We start from the raw sequence: 17,854 nt of genomic DNA, 5'->3' as shown, positions 1-17,854 counted from the left end.
CATATTATATCACTTTTGTCTCTAGATGTGTGTTTGCCCACAAAAATCAGGTTATTACTGTAATAGATGAAACTGACGTGGTATTATGGTACCAAAATGAGTCTGAGACACCGACCTAGAAAAAAAAGTGGGTCACAGCCAGTAGGCGCCGGTTTGATCCAGACGATCTCGCGCTCAAATGCTAGTCGAGTGTTAAAGTGATGGCCGCTGGCTTCACCTGTCCAGAAAACACCGCTCAACACGAGCTGTTTGAAGCATGAACCCTCTGCGCACCAGCATATATGTGATGCAACTATACTGCATGATGTTGCTGCCTGCTGACGCTTCCCCCACCCTCATTACCGGCTGTTGTTAATTATGAACAAATAATGAAAAACATCAACTCAGCTCGCCTCTTTGAAGGAAGTCTGCTATGAAACCAGACACGGAAAAAGTCACACAAGTCTGTACAGAACACCACAGCTTGGGCAGTAGCCTTAGTGTATTGATAATGAATGCTCTATGAATCATTGCATGAGTAAAAAAATACAAATGGAAAGAGATGCTTACATCAAAGACATGTACACTCAGCTGAGTCTTCAGATTAACACAAAAATACATACAGCACTGCAGGAGGGTTGCTTTTTTTATGCCTTTTTTAACATATTAGATCGGGCAACATTCCTCTATTACATTTTCATCCACTCACAAATATAATCAGAGTCATTCAAAGGCCCGGTTTTATAGATCAGAACCTTTGCAGAGTTTTAATCTATTGAACCATACTTTCTATTAGTCACAGCAGGAATAACATTGGTTAAATAAAAACTAAAACACTCTGACAGTCCACCAAAACTGCACCATCCTGGAAAACGTCTTGAAATAATGAACTCGAAACCATCCGTTTTTGTATACATTCAATCAAAATCAAGGCATTTACACATCTAGTATTACACTCGCCTTGATGATGAGCTGCTGCTGGAGTCATAATGCACACGTCATGTACAGTGTTCGTGTCACACACTACAATCAACATAACATAGAAATCTCAGTCTTGGATGTGAAAGAGTTAATCCGCTGCTTGTTAAAGGAAAACCAAACCAAGACGCTGTACGGGAAATATCTGAACAGCTACGAGTAACCCTTTGAGTTTTATACACAGAACCAACTGTACAAATTGTACAATAACAATCTCGAAAGTTAAGCACTTTTAGACTTTCAGAATTATCATATCTTTATCAATGCATTTCTATACAGTTATTTTGATGATCTTTAAAGCGGCCTCTGTTTTTCAGCCACTGTAAAGTCTGCTTTATTACATTATTTATGCAGTGAACGACCGGCTGTGTTGAACAGAATATGCACTCTGAATTTAAAAGTGACATTTGTTGTCAATAAAGTTAAGTAGTGAGGATGTGTTTAGTGTCGACGTTGTTGGCCTGTGATGCTCAGATAAGTGGTTTGAGGCCGAAGGCAAACTCCTAATCTTAACTGAGTGGAGAATTAAGTTGATTATTGACAGCATGATGAAATATGAATTGTACCAGCTGGTAGACAGTGCAATACATTCCTATTGGATTCAAACGCAGATGTAATGTCATGTTCTTTTCTCTTACGTAGAAAGTGTCAGGGAAATTTCTCTTTTTGTTTTGGTTAAATCGTTCTAGCAGACTTAATGTGTTGTTACTTGCGTTGTTACCAGTGTGTGTTTTTATCCCTGATATATACACACACACACACACACACAGACACCCTCAGGGAGTGCAACATCTGGCCACATGTTCAACCGTCCTGCAGAAGGTACAGGACAGTATGAGGGCAAAGCGACACGCTCTCTCTTTCACCCAAACACACACACTTTACCACACATTTCGACTATGACACTGCTCTTCTGGAGGTGCTGTAACTCAAGCTGGCGCCGCCGCCGCTCTTGTGCGAAATCTTGAGCGTTGTGGAAACCGTCAGGCTCGGCGTCATGGCAACAGGGAAGCTGGGTGTGGCAGCTGCTGCAAAACCAACTGTCGTGGCGCCGGAGAAGGAGGAGGCCGGTTCATTTGGGCATCCGTACTGGAGCAAGATGTCGACACACTCCTGGCCGCCGGCACTGCGAGCCAGAACCAGAGCGGTCTGCCCCTGAGCATCCCGGTGCCGAACATCACAGCCATACTGAAGGGAAATATATAAAAGGAGATAAATCAGCAGATTCGATTATGTAACATTCTACATTATGAAGACGTTTTATCATGTGGGATTAATTGCAACTTGACCGGCCTGTCTTAAATTATCCAACAAAGTGTGGCTCAGTGAGCTTTAGTGCCTTTCACACTTATAGATCACCTTGAGTGGTCTGCTGAGTCATCTGTTTTAAAGCTTTTTGTTTTTTGCTGAGTGAAATTACTTAAGAGGTTCTTCAAGGGTAACAATGATTATCTTGCCAGTTTTGCATAGCTCTACATTGTATTTTACACTCAGAAGAATTTTAAAATCATTTCACACCGTGTCGACATTAACTCACGTTATCTCTCTTCCTAAGCGTTGCACTTCTTTGGTGATATAAATCAAACAATCAACACAAAGGTTGTATTGCTTCCTATGACAGAGAGGGAGGGAAACACACCCAAACAAGAAGCTGCGTCATCACCACATCAGCCTGCTGACAGGCAGCGTGCAGGGCGGAGCCGGGCAGGCGCAGCGCTAAGAGTGACCTGCAGGAGAGCGCCAGGCTGAGAGGGGCATTAATGTCCTCCTTAGTGCAGTGGGCCAAAAGGAGCAGCAGCTTGGGGAGGTTGTGCTCCATCACTGCCAAAAGAAGACGGCCAGATAGTGTGATGTCTGGGCCCTCGCCAGGAGTGGGAGGGGGCAACGGCGCCACAAACTGTTTCTGCTCATATTTGGCTCTTATCCACGACTCCCGTTCCTCACTGAACAAGCAAAGAAAGAAAATAGATGTTGTGAATATTCAGGTTTAGCTTCTTGTCTTTCTCCTGTTCAAGAACGACCATTTAATTCTACTGACATAACATAACACATACATAACACATCATTTCTAAGTATGCAGCTCATACCTAAACACTGTAAAACGTTTAACTAAAGCAGAGCTTGTGCCACATCGCTCATGTTACATCTCATAACATCGTGGTCTTTACCGTGTAGCGTCAGGTGCTGGTTTACGGCTGCCCAGCGTGCGAGCCTCCCATATGCTGTTGACCATGTGGTTGCCGATGGCACTGAGAACCAGCGTGAGCTCTCGAGGCAGATCATCGAGGTCTAGAGAGCGAACACGAGACAGGTGGGTCCCCAAGTTCCTGTGGATCCCTGAACACTCGATGCATATGAGAGCGCCCAGGTTCAGACTGGCCCAGGTTGGATCTTGGAGAAGAAGGGTACACACGCTCATTTGAAACTGAACTATGTGCATATGGTTGACAGATTGCTACCATTTCAATTTGCTGTGTGGCGTTCAAATGTGCCAGTTTGGCCAAGTCATGCCACAAAAGTGACTGAAGTTGTGTGAAATCGTTTTTGGACAGGTATTAAAGCAGGGCAGTGTAATCTGTGGCCTACGTGCCAAACATTACAATCCCGGGAAACTTCGTCCCTTTAAACTCTTCCAACATTAGAAGAAATTTTCATCATTTGATCTATTTTTGTTTGGTTTACTTATATCTAAGACACTGATTTTAAGAATAGAGTACATTGCTGACATTTCTAAAAGATAAGGTTCATCATTGATATGCTTTGCAGCCCATTTGTCAAAATGTTTGAAGGTCCTTTTCTCATTGGTTCATTTACTGTAAGAAATATGATCAAATTCAGAAAACTCACACAGAAACTAAGATTGTGTGTAAGAGCGATGGTACATGGTCACTTGGTTGATCCTTGATTCTCTCACAGTTGTGTGTTTTGCATGTAAATCAGATAGTACTTCTACTTCCATTTTGTCAATTGTCTTTGAGTGATATTTTGTGTGCTGTTGAAAACAATATGTTAAATGATAATATATACATGTAGTCCGTCGGTAGTCTTCTTTGGACAGTCCAAAACCAGACACGGATACGACCGTGTACAAAGGGGAGAAAGGCTATGAATGTATGTCACTAACTTGGAGCATCACAGTCAACACAGAAGTTGTTGCCCTTCGCGTTGCGGATCGCCTGCAGAACCACTGCTTCGCTCTGGCTGTTCCTGCGGGCCTGTGGAAAACAGACAGTATATGTTTAAAATGAGAGAAACACCAGCAAACTAACCTACTGTGATGATATGAGCTCTGATAACTGCTCTCATTACTTATAGCAATTGTAAGTTCTAGATATCCAACTGAGAAAGCAGCAGTAGAATGCTGTAATCATAATTATGACCACTTAAAGCTGTAGAATTATTGGTTTTGGCCTCTGAGGGCATACAATTCTCATAACACATAAAGAAATGCATCACAGGATTTAAGTAATTATTCGGAATTATAGCAGCAATTATTATTTTTGGAGATGATTGGACAATTTTCACACCAAGAATTACTCCCAACTCAAGAACAGAAACCAGAGCAGCCCGCTAGTGGACAGGATAGTTTGTCACACACATATTGGTAATAGCCAATCAAATTAGCTTCCCTCATCCCTTTTAAAAAGTAGCAGCAGTCACAGTATCGTAGGCCAGCTTCTCCCGAGAGAAAACCTTTCTTATCCAGCGGTCCCAGGGTGCAAATAAACATCACACAACATGATTATACGGCCCTCCAAATGTACTTCCAAGTGCAGATAATGTCACTTTTCATGTAGTATAATAGACGTTTGGAACAGCAGAGACCTTCTATTCTGTGTGTGTGCCTCTGCCAACAAAAGCCTGAAGAATTGTTTGGTAGACTTGCAATAACAGCTGATCTGAGCAGATGGAAAGACACAATTTCATGCTGAATGGGTACCAGTATTGCCCTACAGCACCTGCTCTGCATATATACAACCTCAAGTGTTTGACTCTGCCCTCCTTAATGCAAGCAGGAACATTTGAGGCCACATAACACCAAAATGGCATTGCTGCTACATTTGCACCTCTAGATGAAACATGACTGCTCATAATATATATTGAATATATATAATATTTGTAATTTGTCAAATTAATTATTGCTGCCTTTTGCTCATTCTTGCCTTATTTTTGCTGCTCTCACACAGCTGCAGGCTGGCCAGGATCTGTCTCTCAATGGCTTGGACCCAGGAGTCCCTCTCCTCCACACTCTGGGCTTCAAAGTGCCACGTCTGGCCGGTGCTCGACACGATGAGGAAGTCAAAGTTATCCTCATCTGACACACAAATGTAGATATTTCATTCATACTCCGTTGACATTATGAGCTTCCATGTCTGACCACTATTAAGCAAGTTAGTGAACTGTTGAAATACTCAAATGTACATATAATTTAGCTTGATAGGATATCATGACCCTCCCTAATGTGACAGGAGAGCACAAGCAGACAGACCGACATGTGTAGAAGGTCAGAGTTAGAAAGATGACAGATTAACATTACCTGTCTTGCTTACGTTTCTTAAGCTACCAAAGCTTTTAAGTTTCCACATTTTGCGCTTGGCTGTACAAGAAGACAGAAAAAAACACAGAAAAGTCAACGAGAGAAAGAGAGGACATAATACATGTTGGAACTATTTATCAAATATAATGTAAGGCGATCAATTATTACTATCACTTTTGGCATGTGGATTCTTAAATAATCAACATTATATCGAAATGATCAGCGGATGGTCGTTTTTATTGTTGGGGACAAACAGAATGCTGAGCACAAAAAAAAACCATACGGATTTTATGGGGTTTACCATCTGCTTGGCCAATGGTTGCATCTCCTTTCTGGTTCATGCTCTTCTTTCTGCGATGCTTCTTCCTGTCTGTCACCGGGGAGGAGGAGCCTACGTCTTTGGTGGAGGATGAGCTGGACACACCCTCGACTGTAGAGTCTGGCAACCAGATCACACAAAAACATGCCAAATTACATTTATTTGGTTCAAAACATGCATGTTTTTCAAGCCGAATATATGCACAGACGAAGGTCCTCGACTGACCAACACTTTGAGCGTGGTTAGCGAGTGTAGAAGAACATCGCTGCACACCTCTGTTGCTCCTTAGGAACAGTGCACCACCCAGCCCTTCCATTTCCTCCACTTGCAAGAGGCTGCTGGCGCTTACAGGGACTACAGAGATGACAGCAAGCATGCACTCAATGATGAAGAAATTTACACAAACATCAAATGTAAAGCAGAGCTACTGAAAGAAAAAGAAAAAGTATTACTGATTCTGTGTGAGCTCCAGAGAAAATAAAAGACAGAGAGTATGACTGAAGATGTTCTGAAGTCTTTCGCACACTCAACGGAACTTGTAAAGTCCCTGATGCTCTTTCGTCCTTTGCAAAGATTTTGCACTCCTTTGCATTTTCCCCTCTCTGGTACAGAAGCTTGACCCCTCTTCACAAAGAAAGTCTTAACATCCAAGGAACAAGGAATTTGTTTTTACTGTAGCTGCTCATTACTCTTCAGGGTCATTAGGCTCTACATTTCACCGAACTCACATGCACCCAAACTCCACAAAGAAAAGGAGCATGGGGGAGGGTCATGCCAGGGCATTGCCATTTGTATAAGCAAGGCCTATTGCTATAATTCCTCTGATAGTTAAGAAACAGCAATCAAATTGTATTTTTTTGTTATTATTTTCTGTGGATATGTAATTTATTTGGATTTGTATTCTTTTTATGGGGCATCTAAAGTATATATGTCGTATTTGTTAACTCTTTGACCTGGGCTGACACCCTCAGGTCCCGGCACGTCTTTGACGCGCCCGTTGAGCCCGACCGGAAGGCCGCAGGCGGGTACAGCACGAGGTGGTCGTTTTCCTGGCACCTTCACCGTCACTCGCAGCAAGTCCATCTCCTTCCCGGGTGCATTCAGCATGTAGTCCTGCCAAGCCAAACATCAGTCGTTACACATCAACCACTCGCCGTCAGTGGTGCTTTTCAGCAGCATAACACTTCAACACACTGACTCACATTGACACTGGAGTGATAGGACAGTATGCCGTCGTTGGACAGCGTGACATACTTCTTCTTCCACTCTTTGTTGAGCGAGTGCCCGCTGCGCTTTAGCAAGATGCCCTGATGGAGGGTGACAAAATCAAAGATTGAGAATTTATTGCAAAATGTCTTCATCTCGCACATTCCGGTTGACAAAAAGACACACTATCCTATTGATAAAGCCAATTTGGGAGATGAGAAGACTTCATCACTCCACATGAGGAAAGTGCGTTCACACATTTGATTTGAAGTGACTGCTGGTGTGATGTCCTCTGCAGAGGGTCATTAGATACATCATATTTGTTTCTGCATCAAGTGCATATCAATGTCCTACCTGTTTGATGGGAATGGCGCGTCCACTGCCCAGATCTCCCTTACAGTCTGCACTCCTTCTGTTTGAGTCACTGCCTCTCCGACCCTGGACAAAGTACAAGAGAACCAATAACGGCATCAGAAACCAGAATGGGCTCATTGTATGAAGAATATAATTTAGACCTCATGAATTATGGAGGTTTTCCTTATGAATTGCTCTGCATGTCATTTCAAAACCAGAAAAGGTTGAAATGTCAGTTTCTACTGACTTCAAAAGCTGGATTTTAAATGCAAGCGACATCTATAGAAATATGTAGAGTATCAGCCATTCAGCCGTATCAAAGCTGCACTAATCACTATTTTTATATCAACAATGGATCAAATAATCACTCATGTGAAAGGGGCAATAGTAATCTTCTAAATATAATGTCAGACAATCCCAGCAAGCTTTAGCAATAGACTGATCAAAGACTGAGTAACTATTGAAACAAAACAAAAACAAGTAACTTTATCTTCAGCTGAAAATATGTATTGTTGTTTTAACACAAAAAAAACACTATCACAGTGCAGCCAAATATATATCACGATGTAAAAAAACAGAAAATGGAAATTGTATAAAAAGGAACAGGCTGCATGAGCATGACCGCTCGGCCCGTAACAATGAGTTCATTTACCGCAAATCTGGAGGTGCGTCTCCGGGCGGCACTGCGGACTGACCCAGGCGTGGCACTATCATGCTTTTCCCCTCTCACTGTTTTGCCGATTTCTTTGTGACTGATCACAGGAGTAGAGGGAAGTGATGAAGAGTAATCACTGCTCTGACCACCGTTACTGGCCTACAGAGAGGAAAGAGCCAGAGCAGGAGGGGTTGGGGGGGGGGGGGCGGATAAATGATAATTGAGCAGAAAAGGGAGATAATTGAGTTTGTTACAAAAGAATGCTGACAGCGAGACTAAAATATGATACATACTCAATTAGAAAAGGCACATATAAATGGGACAACTTTGTACAATTTTTTCAGACAGTTCGTAACAGATGGTCTGTAACAGTGTTACCTGTCCTGGAAAGACACCAGACACTGGGGTGGAGCCTCCAGAGTGACTGGGAGAGTTTGGGAGAGATTTACAGGAAGCCAGAAGAGCAGCTTGCTTCTTGGCTGCCATGATCTTCTGAGCAGCTGTGGAACAAAAAGTCTTAGTATTTGCCCTAAAAAAAGACACATAACCATTATATATGTGCATCTTCCGCAGCACCACCCTCTCTGGTCTGTACACACACCGTCAGTGAAGACTCGGTTCACATTGAGGCCGTACGTTGCACAGGTTTCATAATACGTGCAGCGCCGCACATCTGAGCAGAGCTGTCTGGCCCTGGTATCATCTATTACTCTGGGATTGGTGCTGCTTATCTTATCTGAAAAAGAAAATCACAAATCAGCTCTGCAGACATTTGAATAAAAGCAGATGTTGCGTTTGAGTGTCTTACCCTGAGTACCGACGACTACGAAAGGTATCTCAGAAACGGGCCGGTGGGTGGCCAGCTGGTGGTAGATTTTGTAAACTTCCTGGAAGCTGGCCTCATTTTCCAAACTGAAGACCAAGATAACTGCATCCAACCAAGTTGCAAGCTGAAGAGAGGGGAGGAGCAAATGAAAGCACTGAAAATACACAGGAGCAGGCTGATAGTAAGGACTAGATGACCTCGAGTTGAATTAGTTGTCCACATTAACCAAGTTCAAACCCACCTGAGCACCCGGGAGTTCTGTCTCCTCTCTGATGATCAACAGGTGGCTCTGTCCATCAACTAGGACTTCCTTAATGTGTTGGCGCCCTGCAGATACACAGAAGGAAAAAACCCCTTTGACTTGGCTGTAGTTTGTCATCTTACAGCAAGATAAGCACATGCATAACTAATAACATTATTAGCATGATCTAAATCAAATGTGTAAATGCTATTAAGCTCTATTGTCATTTGTGTACTGACAGAGTCCTAGAAAAACACAGATGAAGGTTGTAGATGAGGACATGTGAAACCAACCCTCAGCATTCTCCAGCTGCAGGTAACTTCCTGTCAAGTGCCTGTGGACCAGAGCGGACTTCCCACTGCACAGACCTCCCAAAACCCCCTGGAGAGCACAAACACATAGAGAGAGAGAGAGAATATATTCATTTAGAATTAAAACTCACCAGTTTGTAAAAGCTATGCCCTGATGCTTACCAGGTGAAGCTCTTGTACAGTTTGGTTCATGGTCCATTCTTGACTGCTGGTGCATGCAGCTGGAGAAAGAAAATCACATCAAAAAAGGGGGAGAGGGGATCCATTAATAAAAAGTAAAAGTATTGGTTGCTTGCTATAAAACAAGACACAAGGTATCTTTACAGAGCTCACATCTAGGCTGAAAATCTCACATCCAACTCTGTACTGAACCATCCGCCTTCCCATCTGACTGTAAGTGGGACAAATAACTATTTTAAAATGGTCAGACTGCTTTCAGAAGTCTGACAATCTTCTCGTCTTTGTGCTAAGTTGAACTAAACAATTAGTATATTTCCCAAAATGTTGGAGTGTTCCTTTTAAAAAGAGTCATTGCTGACTGCTGGCCAGGTCTGGTCTGACTGTCTGTGGACACAGCACACTGAGGGGAGTCAGAGAGTCCAAGTCCGCCCACTGGGCGCAGAGAGGCTGTAGCTCCCACACTATCACAGTATGAGCACCAAGAAAATCCAATCAAGTGTACAAATGTGCAAGTCTAAGTGAGTGAGTGGGCATGCAGGATATTTACCCACGCATCGTTAAACGCAGCCACTCCTTGACAAGTCATGCATTCTTTTATTCAGCTTTGAAAAATGTATTAATTCTTCAAAAAAATAATTGAGCCAGCTGTGGAGAGATAATTCATCTTTCTCCCAGTGCAGTTTGCCACATTTCATGAATTTTATAGAAGTTAGTGTCAACTGAAACAAGACGGAGTATACTTTGTCCTCTATGAGCTGATTTGCAGCAGAGAGAAGTCAAATAGGCTGAAATAAAAATGGAGTGTTAATACAGGCGTTTTTACTTGAGTGTTCATTATTATTGTCAATTATTGAGTCAGCCAGAGTCTTAATGCTCGTTCCACAACCTGCCTCATCCAGTATTGATACGTCACATTGATCAGATGTATAAAGTAGTAGTAAAAGTGAAGTTATTGCACTGTTGCACTGGTGATTTTTACTTTTACTTGCTGTGCGACTTTATTTAGTATCAGATAAAAATGAAATGTCTCTTTTAGAAATGATGATCTAGTTACAGAGCACACTTTTAGATAAGCAATCTCGTTCCTCTGTCGGTTCACGACAGTCTTTGGTTTGCATCAGAAGATGACTTCACATAATCCTTATTAACTAAGATACGAAACAACACTATGACGACAACATCTATCAGTTAAACTGCGTAAAGTGTTACGTGTTACATGTTAACTCTCTGTGAAAACCCAATGCACCTCATTTGATGATATTTTAACTTTTACATTGTTAAGATGATCTATTATCAATCATAGACCATTCAAATAGTGTTTGTTTACTGAGTGTTAATATCAAAAACCTACTTTATGTTTCACATGATGATAAATAGTCTGTGAGATTACGGCCTAATATATCCACTTTATCTCTTAACTGTGATCACAATGATCCACCCGCTGTGCAGGTTTGTTGTGCAGCAGTGGTTTTAGTAAGAAGTCAGATTTGGCGCTGATATACTAAAATAAGACTTTGTAAAAATGCCAAATGAGGGTGTATGGACAGCGAGTTAGTTGCGTTTGTTGAGTATTGGAGTCATAGTGCGGGGGTCACGGTGCTAAAACAACTGTTCAAATGTTTTCTTGTTCTTTGTATTATTACTCTAATTTGACTCTCAGGTCACGTATATCTTTCTGTTCCACAGTCTCATATTCAGCCTAAAAGGTTTTCTTCAACAAATATGAGAGATTTAGTCATGAAGATGGAATACCTCCGCTAGTGATAACATCTTGAAACAAGTTGGAATAAGACAGATAAATCCACTGGTGTCAAGAAAAAGATCATTGAAACAATTTAAAAAAAGAGGAAGATATCTTTCATGAATTTATGTAAAACACTTTCCACTATAATAACAAACATGTTTTACATTTCAAAGGTTTAAGTTCATTCAGTGAATTGCTCAGGATACCGTTTTTAGTGAGGCTCCACTGAACATTCTAGTTTGAGTGCACACACACACACACCTACACACACACACACACACACACACACACACACACCTGCTAATATGTGGCTGAACAGTGAAAGACAAATGACTGCCAGTGTTGACACATCCAAACACACATCCTGTACACACACTCTCTGGGTAACACTGTGAAAGTGCTTACAGATGTAAATCAATGCAGAAACCATCATCACCTGACACACCGATACTGTTTGAACACACACACACACACACACACACACACTCTGAAACCGTTGGGTCATGGGAGCCAGATTCTAACTTTAAACCACATAGACTCTGCCTCATCCCCATCTTTGGGCAACCCCCACAACCCCTCCATCAACAGCGTCACGTCACGCCACAGACCGAATAGCATCTCTCGCGGCTTGCTGTTGCCATGGCAACTCCATTTTCCAGAAGCCTCCAGCCCGGGTCTCCATACAATAAATGGTCTCTCATGGATACAGCGACGTGTGTGAGAGGCATAAAGACACGATGTCCCCCTGTACACGCACGATGCTAAAAATATGTAACGTGCCTCGACAATGACGACCAATATCTTCCAAATTGAAGTCGATCAATTTTGTTTTATCTGTCGTTGGAACACTGACGTAACGGGCTGAAATTACAGGTTCAACAAGACGTTGACTGTGCCGCTCACAAACACAACGTCGACGAATGAATGGGCTCCATTTGAAGGCTGATTAACTCCACGCACAGAACAGGAAGTAGCAGGTTCCCGCTCCCCTCAGTCCTCCGATGAACACAGCTCTGTGTATCCCCAACCTTAATTATTCATGTCCCACTTACTCCCGACAAATTATTCAGAGCTTACTTCGATGCCAGACTCTCTGTCAAAGATCATTTTCAATATATCAATACAGATTAAAGATTGATGAAGTTGCATCATTTCCTTTATTTCAAATGGAGAGGTCTGAATATTTCATGAAGTGTTTTCGTAGTTTTTGACAAGACCGAACTAATTTGAGTTTCAGGGTTTGGGTAATTCCCCAATACAGAGATTGGAAACATTGAGCACATTGGTTGAAGTGCAGAAAACATTTTAACTTCTGTAGTTACAGCGTTTTAACCATTTTTACTTCAAAAATACACAGTGAAGCCGATGAAGAACAATCTGTTCTGATTTACGAAAAACTTTGTCCGCAACATTAATAAAGTTAAAATCGAATTTGTAGCTCCACCTCTCGGAGGCCGATAGGACCTTTAGAAATGGATTCAGCTTGAGTCAAGGAAGATGGTGAACTTGACATTTAGACCGATTTTCTTTTGTGAATCTCGTGATCATAATAGGGCTGCAACAATTATTCTCACTATTACGTAATCTGGCCATTTCAGTAATTGATTGATCTATTAAATGTCAGAAAATAGTGGAAAATGCCATGATCATTTCCTAAAATCCAATGTGACGTCTTCAAGTAGCTCAACCCAATAGTGCAAACTCCCAAAACATTGAGAACTATCATATAAGACAAAAAAATCAGCAAATACTCACATTTGAGAAGAGAGAAACAGAGAAAGTGGTTTTGCTTGTAACATTACTTAAATAATTAATTGATTATCAAAAGAATTGTCAATTAATTTGCAGCCAATCGCCTAAACGAAAAATCAGCACATTTTCTTCGCACTAGATCAATAATAAATCTGAGTTGTGGTTTACCCATCTGTGCCAGTGAAATCTGAACATCAACAGGATAATGCTGCGTCACTGTTCGTTAAACAACAGTTCACCTTTAACATCGAATACTTGCCTTACTGATCTGATCTAAGATGTCATTTTGTTTTGAAAGTTTGCAGCATGGAAGATCCTAATATAGTTATTCTATGGGCCTGTGTTATATATCAAAAATGAGCACCTCATTATTATTATTATTATAACTGAAAATAAACAGATATTGAATGTATTTTAGTGCTACATCCAATTCAAACCCACTTTGCATGACAATAAGCATGATAAATGTATCCTCATCTGATGATTGAATATCGCAACTGTGTGTAATTTACAGCAACTATACCCAAATAAATTAAATGTTGAAGTAAATGAATGAAGATCATTTTTGAAACTGAGTGGGAGCACATTTGTTTGGTTTAGGTTCACACAACTGCACAGTCAATGTCAATGACAACAAATAGGTAATAAAATGATCTTGGTCGTGGGTTCATTTCAGTCAAAACGAGCACTGATGGGGGAAGTAAAACAACAGATGTGACAGCGTTTTTTTGCCACCTGTTGTTCTGTTGGTTTATGTGACCAACTGCCCTTTGTTATGGTTTACCATTGTACTTTGATTGGTAGGTGCTGCACTGTGGGGCACACAATCAACAAGAATAAATGTATGACATTAAATATCAAGGCTTACCTTCCTCCTCACTCGAGCCCCTTTCCACTGCCGGGTAGAGGGGAGGTGTGGTGCTGACGCTGGCTGGCACCGCTGTACTTTTGGTGAAAATGCCACTAATGAACTTGAGCATATTTCTGTCCCGGGGAGGAGCGCGCTGGATTGTTCCTCCCTGGCCTTCCTTCCCCTTCTTCAGGTCCTCAGAGAGGGAATGTAGGTCGCTGTTGTCCAGGGTACGACTTGTACCTTTTCGTTGAGGCCTTGACATGTCGGTGGCAGGATGTGCAGGCAAGGAAACGGAGACCGTCTTAAATCTCTCCCCTTGAGGGCTGTCCCTGGTCATTATGCCTGAAAAGCCTCCACTGATGGGAGCTCCGGGGCGAATGAGCGTGCCCCTGCCGTCACTGTCGGCCCAGGACGCCCTGTAAGGCCCCAGAGCTGTAGCTGCCATTGAGGGGGACTGGTCCCCGAAGCGGTTATCCCTTCGATCCAAAGTCCTAGCAGAGTGATACAGGCTTGTATTGGCCTCTCTGAGTTCCCTCCAGCATGCAGGGTTGCCTCCTGCATGTGACCTCATCAGGACTTCAGGACGCTGGCTGACCTGCGGCGGGATGGACAAAGGGAGGCTGCAACGTGAACGAATGTTCAGGTCTGCTCCATTTTCGCCCTTTAGGAACAGCAAGGGAGGCTCTCTGTAGAGCTCCGTCTTAGGGCGCATGGAGTCCGAGCGAGGCCCCTCTCTGCGCAAAGCTCCCTCAGAGGAAGTTCCTCCATACACTTTGACCATTTGCCGAACAGGTGGATGCACAAAAGAAGTGTCTTTGCTTTTACCAACTGATAAAATGTCTTTTTGGTGTCCATGAGTTTCGCTCCTCTTCCCCCAGTTCTCAATGGGGCTGCCATACTTGCCATACTGCACCTGTTCCACTTCTTCCCCAACCGGTGTGTTTTCTATTTCCCCCGCTGGTATACATACAGGTCCTTCATCCTTTTCAGGGACATTGCTCACCTCCTCCTCCTCCTTCTTAGGGCTCCCTTCCCCCTCTGGAAGAGCCTCCCTTTGGTTCCCTGCTACATCCTCTGGCACAGCCTCAACCTTCACCAGAGTGAGGGAAATGAGGTAGGTGGTGCGTCTCTGTGGGTTGCCTGCCTTGCTCATTGGGATAGCAGACTTCAGCAAAGGGACACTTGCTCTCTGACCAAGCCAGAACTGCACACCTCAGTCATGGCAACCGGGAAAGGACTGGAGCAGAGGAAAAAGAAAATGATTATGATTATGTCTAATATCAGGCCCGTGCACTTGAGAGGAATCCAAGTTTCCTTTTAAAAACCTTCAATAAAGGACAAAGAGTCAGTGAAAAAAAAGAGGAAGCTTCGAATTGCAAATTTCCAGAATATATTTAAAAAGCTGACCCAGTGGTGAAACAAGTCTAGACAGTTTTTTTTTAAATGCCTCCATTAATCCTCTCCAATGCACACCGATACGACTGGTCTCTACCACTGATTCATTCATATTCCTTACCTCTCTTGGCTTTGCTGTCCTTTTTAAACTCATTTATTCTGTGCAAATCTGACATGTAGACACACGGATAGCTAGAAGGAGATATTTCTGTTCGCTGTGTTGATGTCTCAGCCTCAGATTTCAGACTGGAATTATGCAACAAATGATACATTTGGTTGATCCGTTTCTTGACTCGGGACTAAAATGAATACTGGCTGAATAACGCCACCTTACCAGAGTGTGTGTGTGTGTGTGTGTCTTGGCTTTTGCTCATATCATACCCTCATTTTTCCGAAGAATATCCGTTTCTTGTACCTTTGATTTGATGAAGAATTTATCTCACCATCAGATTACCATTCATATCAAACGGCTCATCAAACGACGCTGACAAAAAAAAGAAGAGAGCCCCAACTGATCAGTCCAAGAAAAAAAACCCCAAAAAAAACAGGTGAAAGGGAACGGAGCAAAAACGTCAAAATGGAAATCATCCACATGTCACGAAGCGTCTGGCAGCTGGAGCCTCCATCCGACAATATCATGCATAAAATGATGTACGCACGATGTGTGAGGGTCACTGGGAGATGCTCAAAAACATCTGTTGTTATGTCTCCAGAATTCTTTTTAAAAGAAATGAAGCAGCCAGATTAACGCATCCCAAGCAATGCTTTCTTGTGCCTGTATTCCTCCTCTGGAGAGCAGCTACTCTCGGTCACCGCATCCTCTCCTCCGAGTGCCTCATCCAATTAGCAAGTCAATAAAATGTGTCTGTGAGGCAGAGGAAGCCCACCATAGCCCCTCCTCCTTTTTTTTCCTCCTCTTCTCGCTGCCACAGAGCCTTGCAGCCCCCCCCCCCACCGCTAGCCCGCTGTTAGCCTGCCGCACCACCAGCTCCACACAGGATCAAGCTCCGGCAAACAGGCTGGGGATGAGAGGCTCGCAGTGAGCTGGTGGTCTTTGCCAACGTGCATCAGATTTTTATCTGTACCGACACAACAAAAGAGACACAGGAGGGAGAGAGAAAAACCCTCAGCTCTGCTCCTGCCAGTGCATCTGCTCCGTCTCTAGCTCCGTCTCTCCTTTTCCAAAGCAATTTATGGGCAGCTCCTGCGCTCTCTCCCTGCCTCACGGTCTGTCCCCTCTGAGTGAGGAAGTGGTGATGCACAGGATGAATCTGGATGTCTATGGTTCATTCCAATAGGGAACAAGAGAAAAAGAGAATGAAAATGTTTCGGAAGCAAAAATGTAGTATGTGATTCAGTAGTATGTGATTCAGTTACATGGACAGGAGACTGAAGATGCTCATTTGGGGTTTGCAGGTGAGGATGCAGGATAGTAAAGAATGTAAAAAATGTGTTCCTAAAACAAACAAAATATAGCTCTTACAAAAATATTTCTCTTTTCAGTACACAATCAGAGGGGCTGCCACTGCTCTTCCCCCTCTGTTCGTCTTCTCACTAACCCGTCAACATCTAGAAAATTATAACCAAAACCAACTTCATGAGCATTTAAAACTTGAGCTCCCTGACCCTTTATGAATTAATCTAATATTTGGATAATTCAAAACACCACAATTACAACAAACAATAAACTGTTCACCTTACAGGGAGTAAATAGAAATGATTGTAATAAAAGTGTACAATATTTTACATGACACTATTAGATTTAAGTAAATACTGTAGGTCTATTTAGGTAAGAAAGGTAACCAATTACATTTTAGATGTGTACATTTGTAACTCAGCAGGGGGAAATTGTTTTTGTACCACAGAATGCTCTTTGGTTTACACATATCAATTCATACATTTTTTATATAAATCTCAGCTAATTTTGTATTTTGGAGGAAGTGCCGGGAAAATTAGAGGACAAGATTGATACAATTTTCACATCTTATCTTTTAATCTTATCTTATTAAGCGGCCTTGGGTCCCCTGAAAGGCGCTATATAAATTAAAGTTATTATTATTATTATTATTATTATCTGCAAGCTGGAGTCAGCAGACGGTTAGCTTAGCATAACGATGGGAAATAGCTAGCCTGCCTCTGTTCAAAGGTGGAAACAAGATCCCCGCCTCTAAAGCAAACTGACACATTCTATCTCATACATTTCTATCTTGTCCGGCTTGCTTTACATTGTGGATTTGGCAAGTGTTCCGGTCTTTATGCTAAGCTAACCAGCTGCTGGTTGTAGCTTCATAGTTATTGTACAAACATTCGTGGTATTGATCTACTCATCCAACTGTCAGCAAACCCTCAGTGTGGAGTTTGAAAAATGTGAGCATCTTACCAAAACACTGGCTGCCATGTTGCATTATGGGAAGTGTAAGATCCACTATTTTTGAAAATTGACCTACAAACAAATTTGGGACAAAAATTCAGGATATCTCAGCTTCTGTTTTGAAGAGTCTTTGTTTAACATAAGTCCCCTAAC

The 17,854-nt window shown here is 42.4% G+C and overlaps 1 protein-coding gene across 1 annotated transcript; it reads right to left on the bottom strand.

Annotated features, from left to right (window-relative positions):
* Positions 1-1,854: 1,854 nt before the first annotated feature.
* Positions 1,855-15,088, bottom strand: LOC306797623 (arf-GAP with GTPase, ANK repeat and PH domain-containing protein 1-like; the record flags this gene model as incomplete). Its single annotated transcript, XM_079296996.1, has 19 exons — positions 1,855-2,145; positions 2,597-2,900; positions 3,126-3,348; positions 4,082-4,172; positions 5,121-5,272; positions 5,495-5,554; positions 5,796-5,933; positions 6,039-6,167; positions 6,767-6,926; positions 7,016-7,120; positions 7,374-7,457; positions 8,026-8,187; positions 8,407-8,528; positions 8,630-8,764; positions 8,837-8,978; positions 9,096-9,181; positions 9,389-9,476; positions 9,569-9,627; positions 13,951-15,088. 19 exons carry the CDS (start codon positions 15,086-15,088, stop codon positions 1,855-1,857), a joined length of 3,669 nt encoding a protein of 1,222 aa, XP_079153122.1.
* Between the last annotated feature and the right edge of the window lie 2,766 nt (positions 15,089-17,854).

This window comes from Melanostigma gelatinosum, assembly GCF_949748355.1.
Source record: "Melanostigma gelatinosum genome assembly, chromosome: 3".
Classification (NCBI taxonomy): Eukaryota; Metazoa; Chordata; class Actinopteri; order Perciformes; family Zoarcidae; genus Melanostigma; species Melanostigma gelatinosum.
The sequence above is the reverse complement of the archived record's forward strand: the minus strand, read 5'-3'. Positions and strand labels throughout refer to the sequence as shown.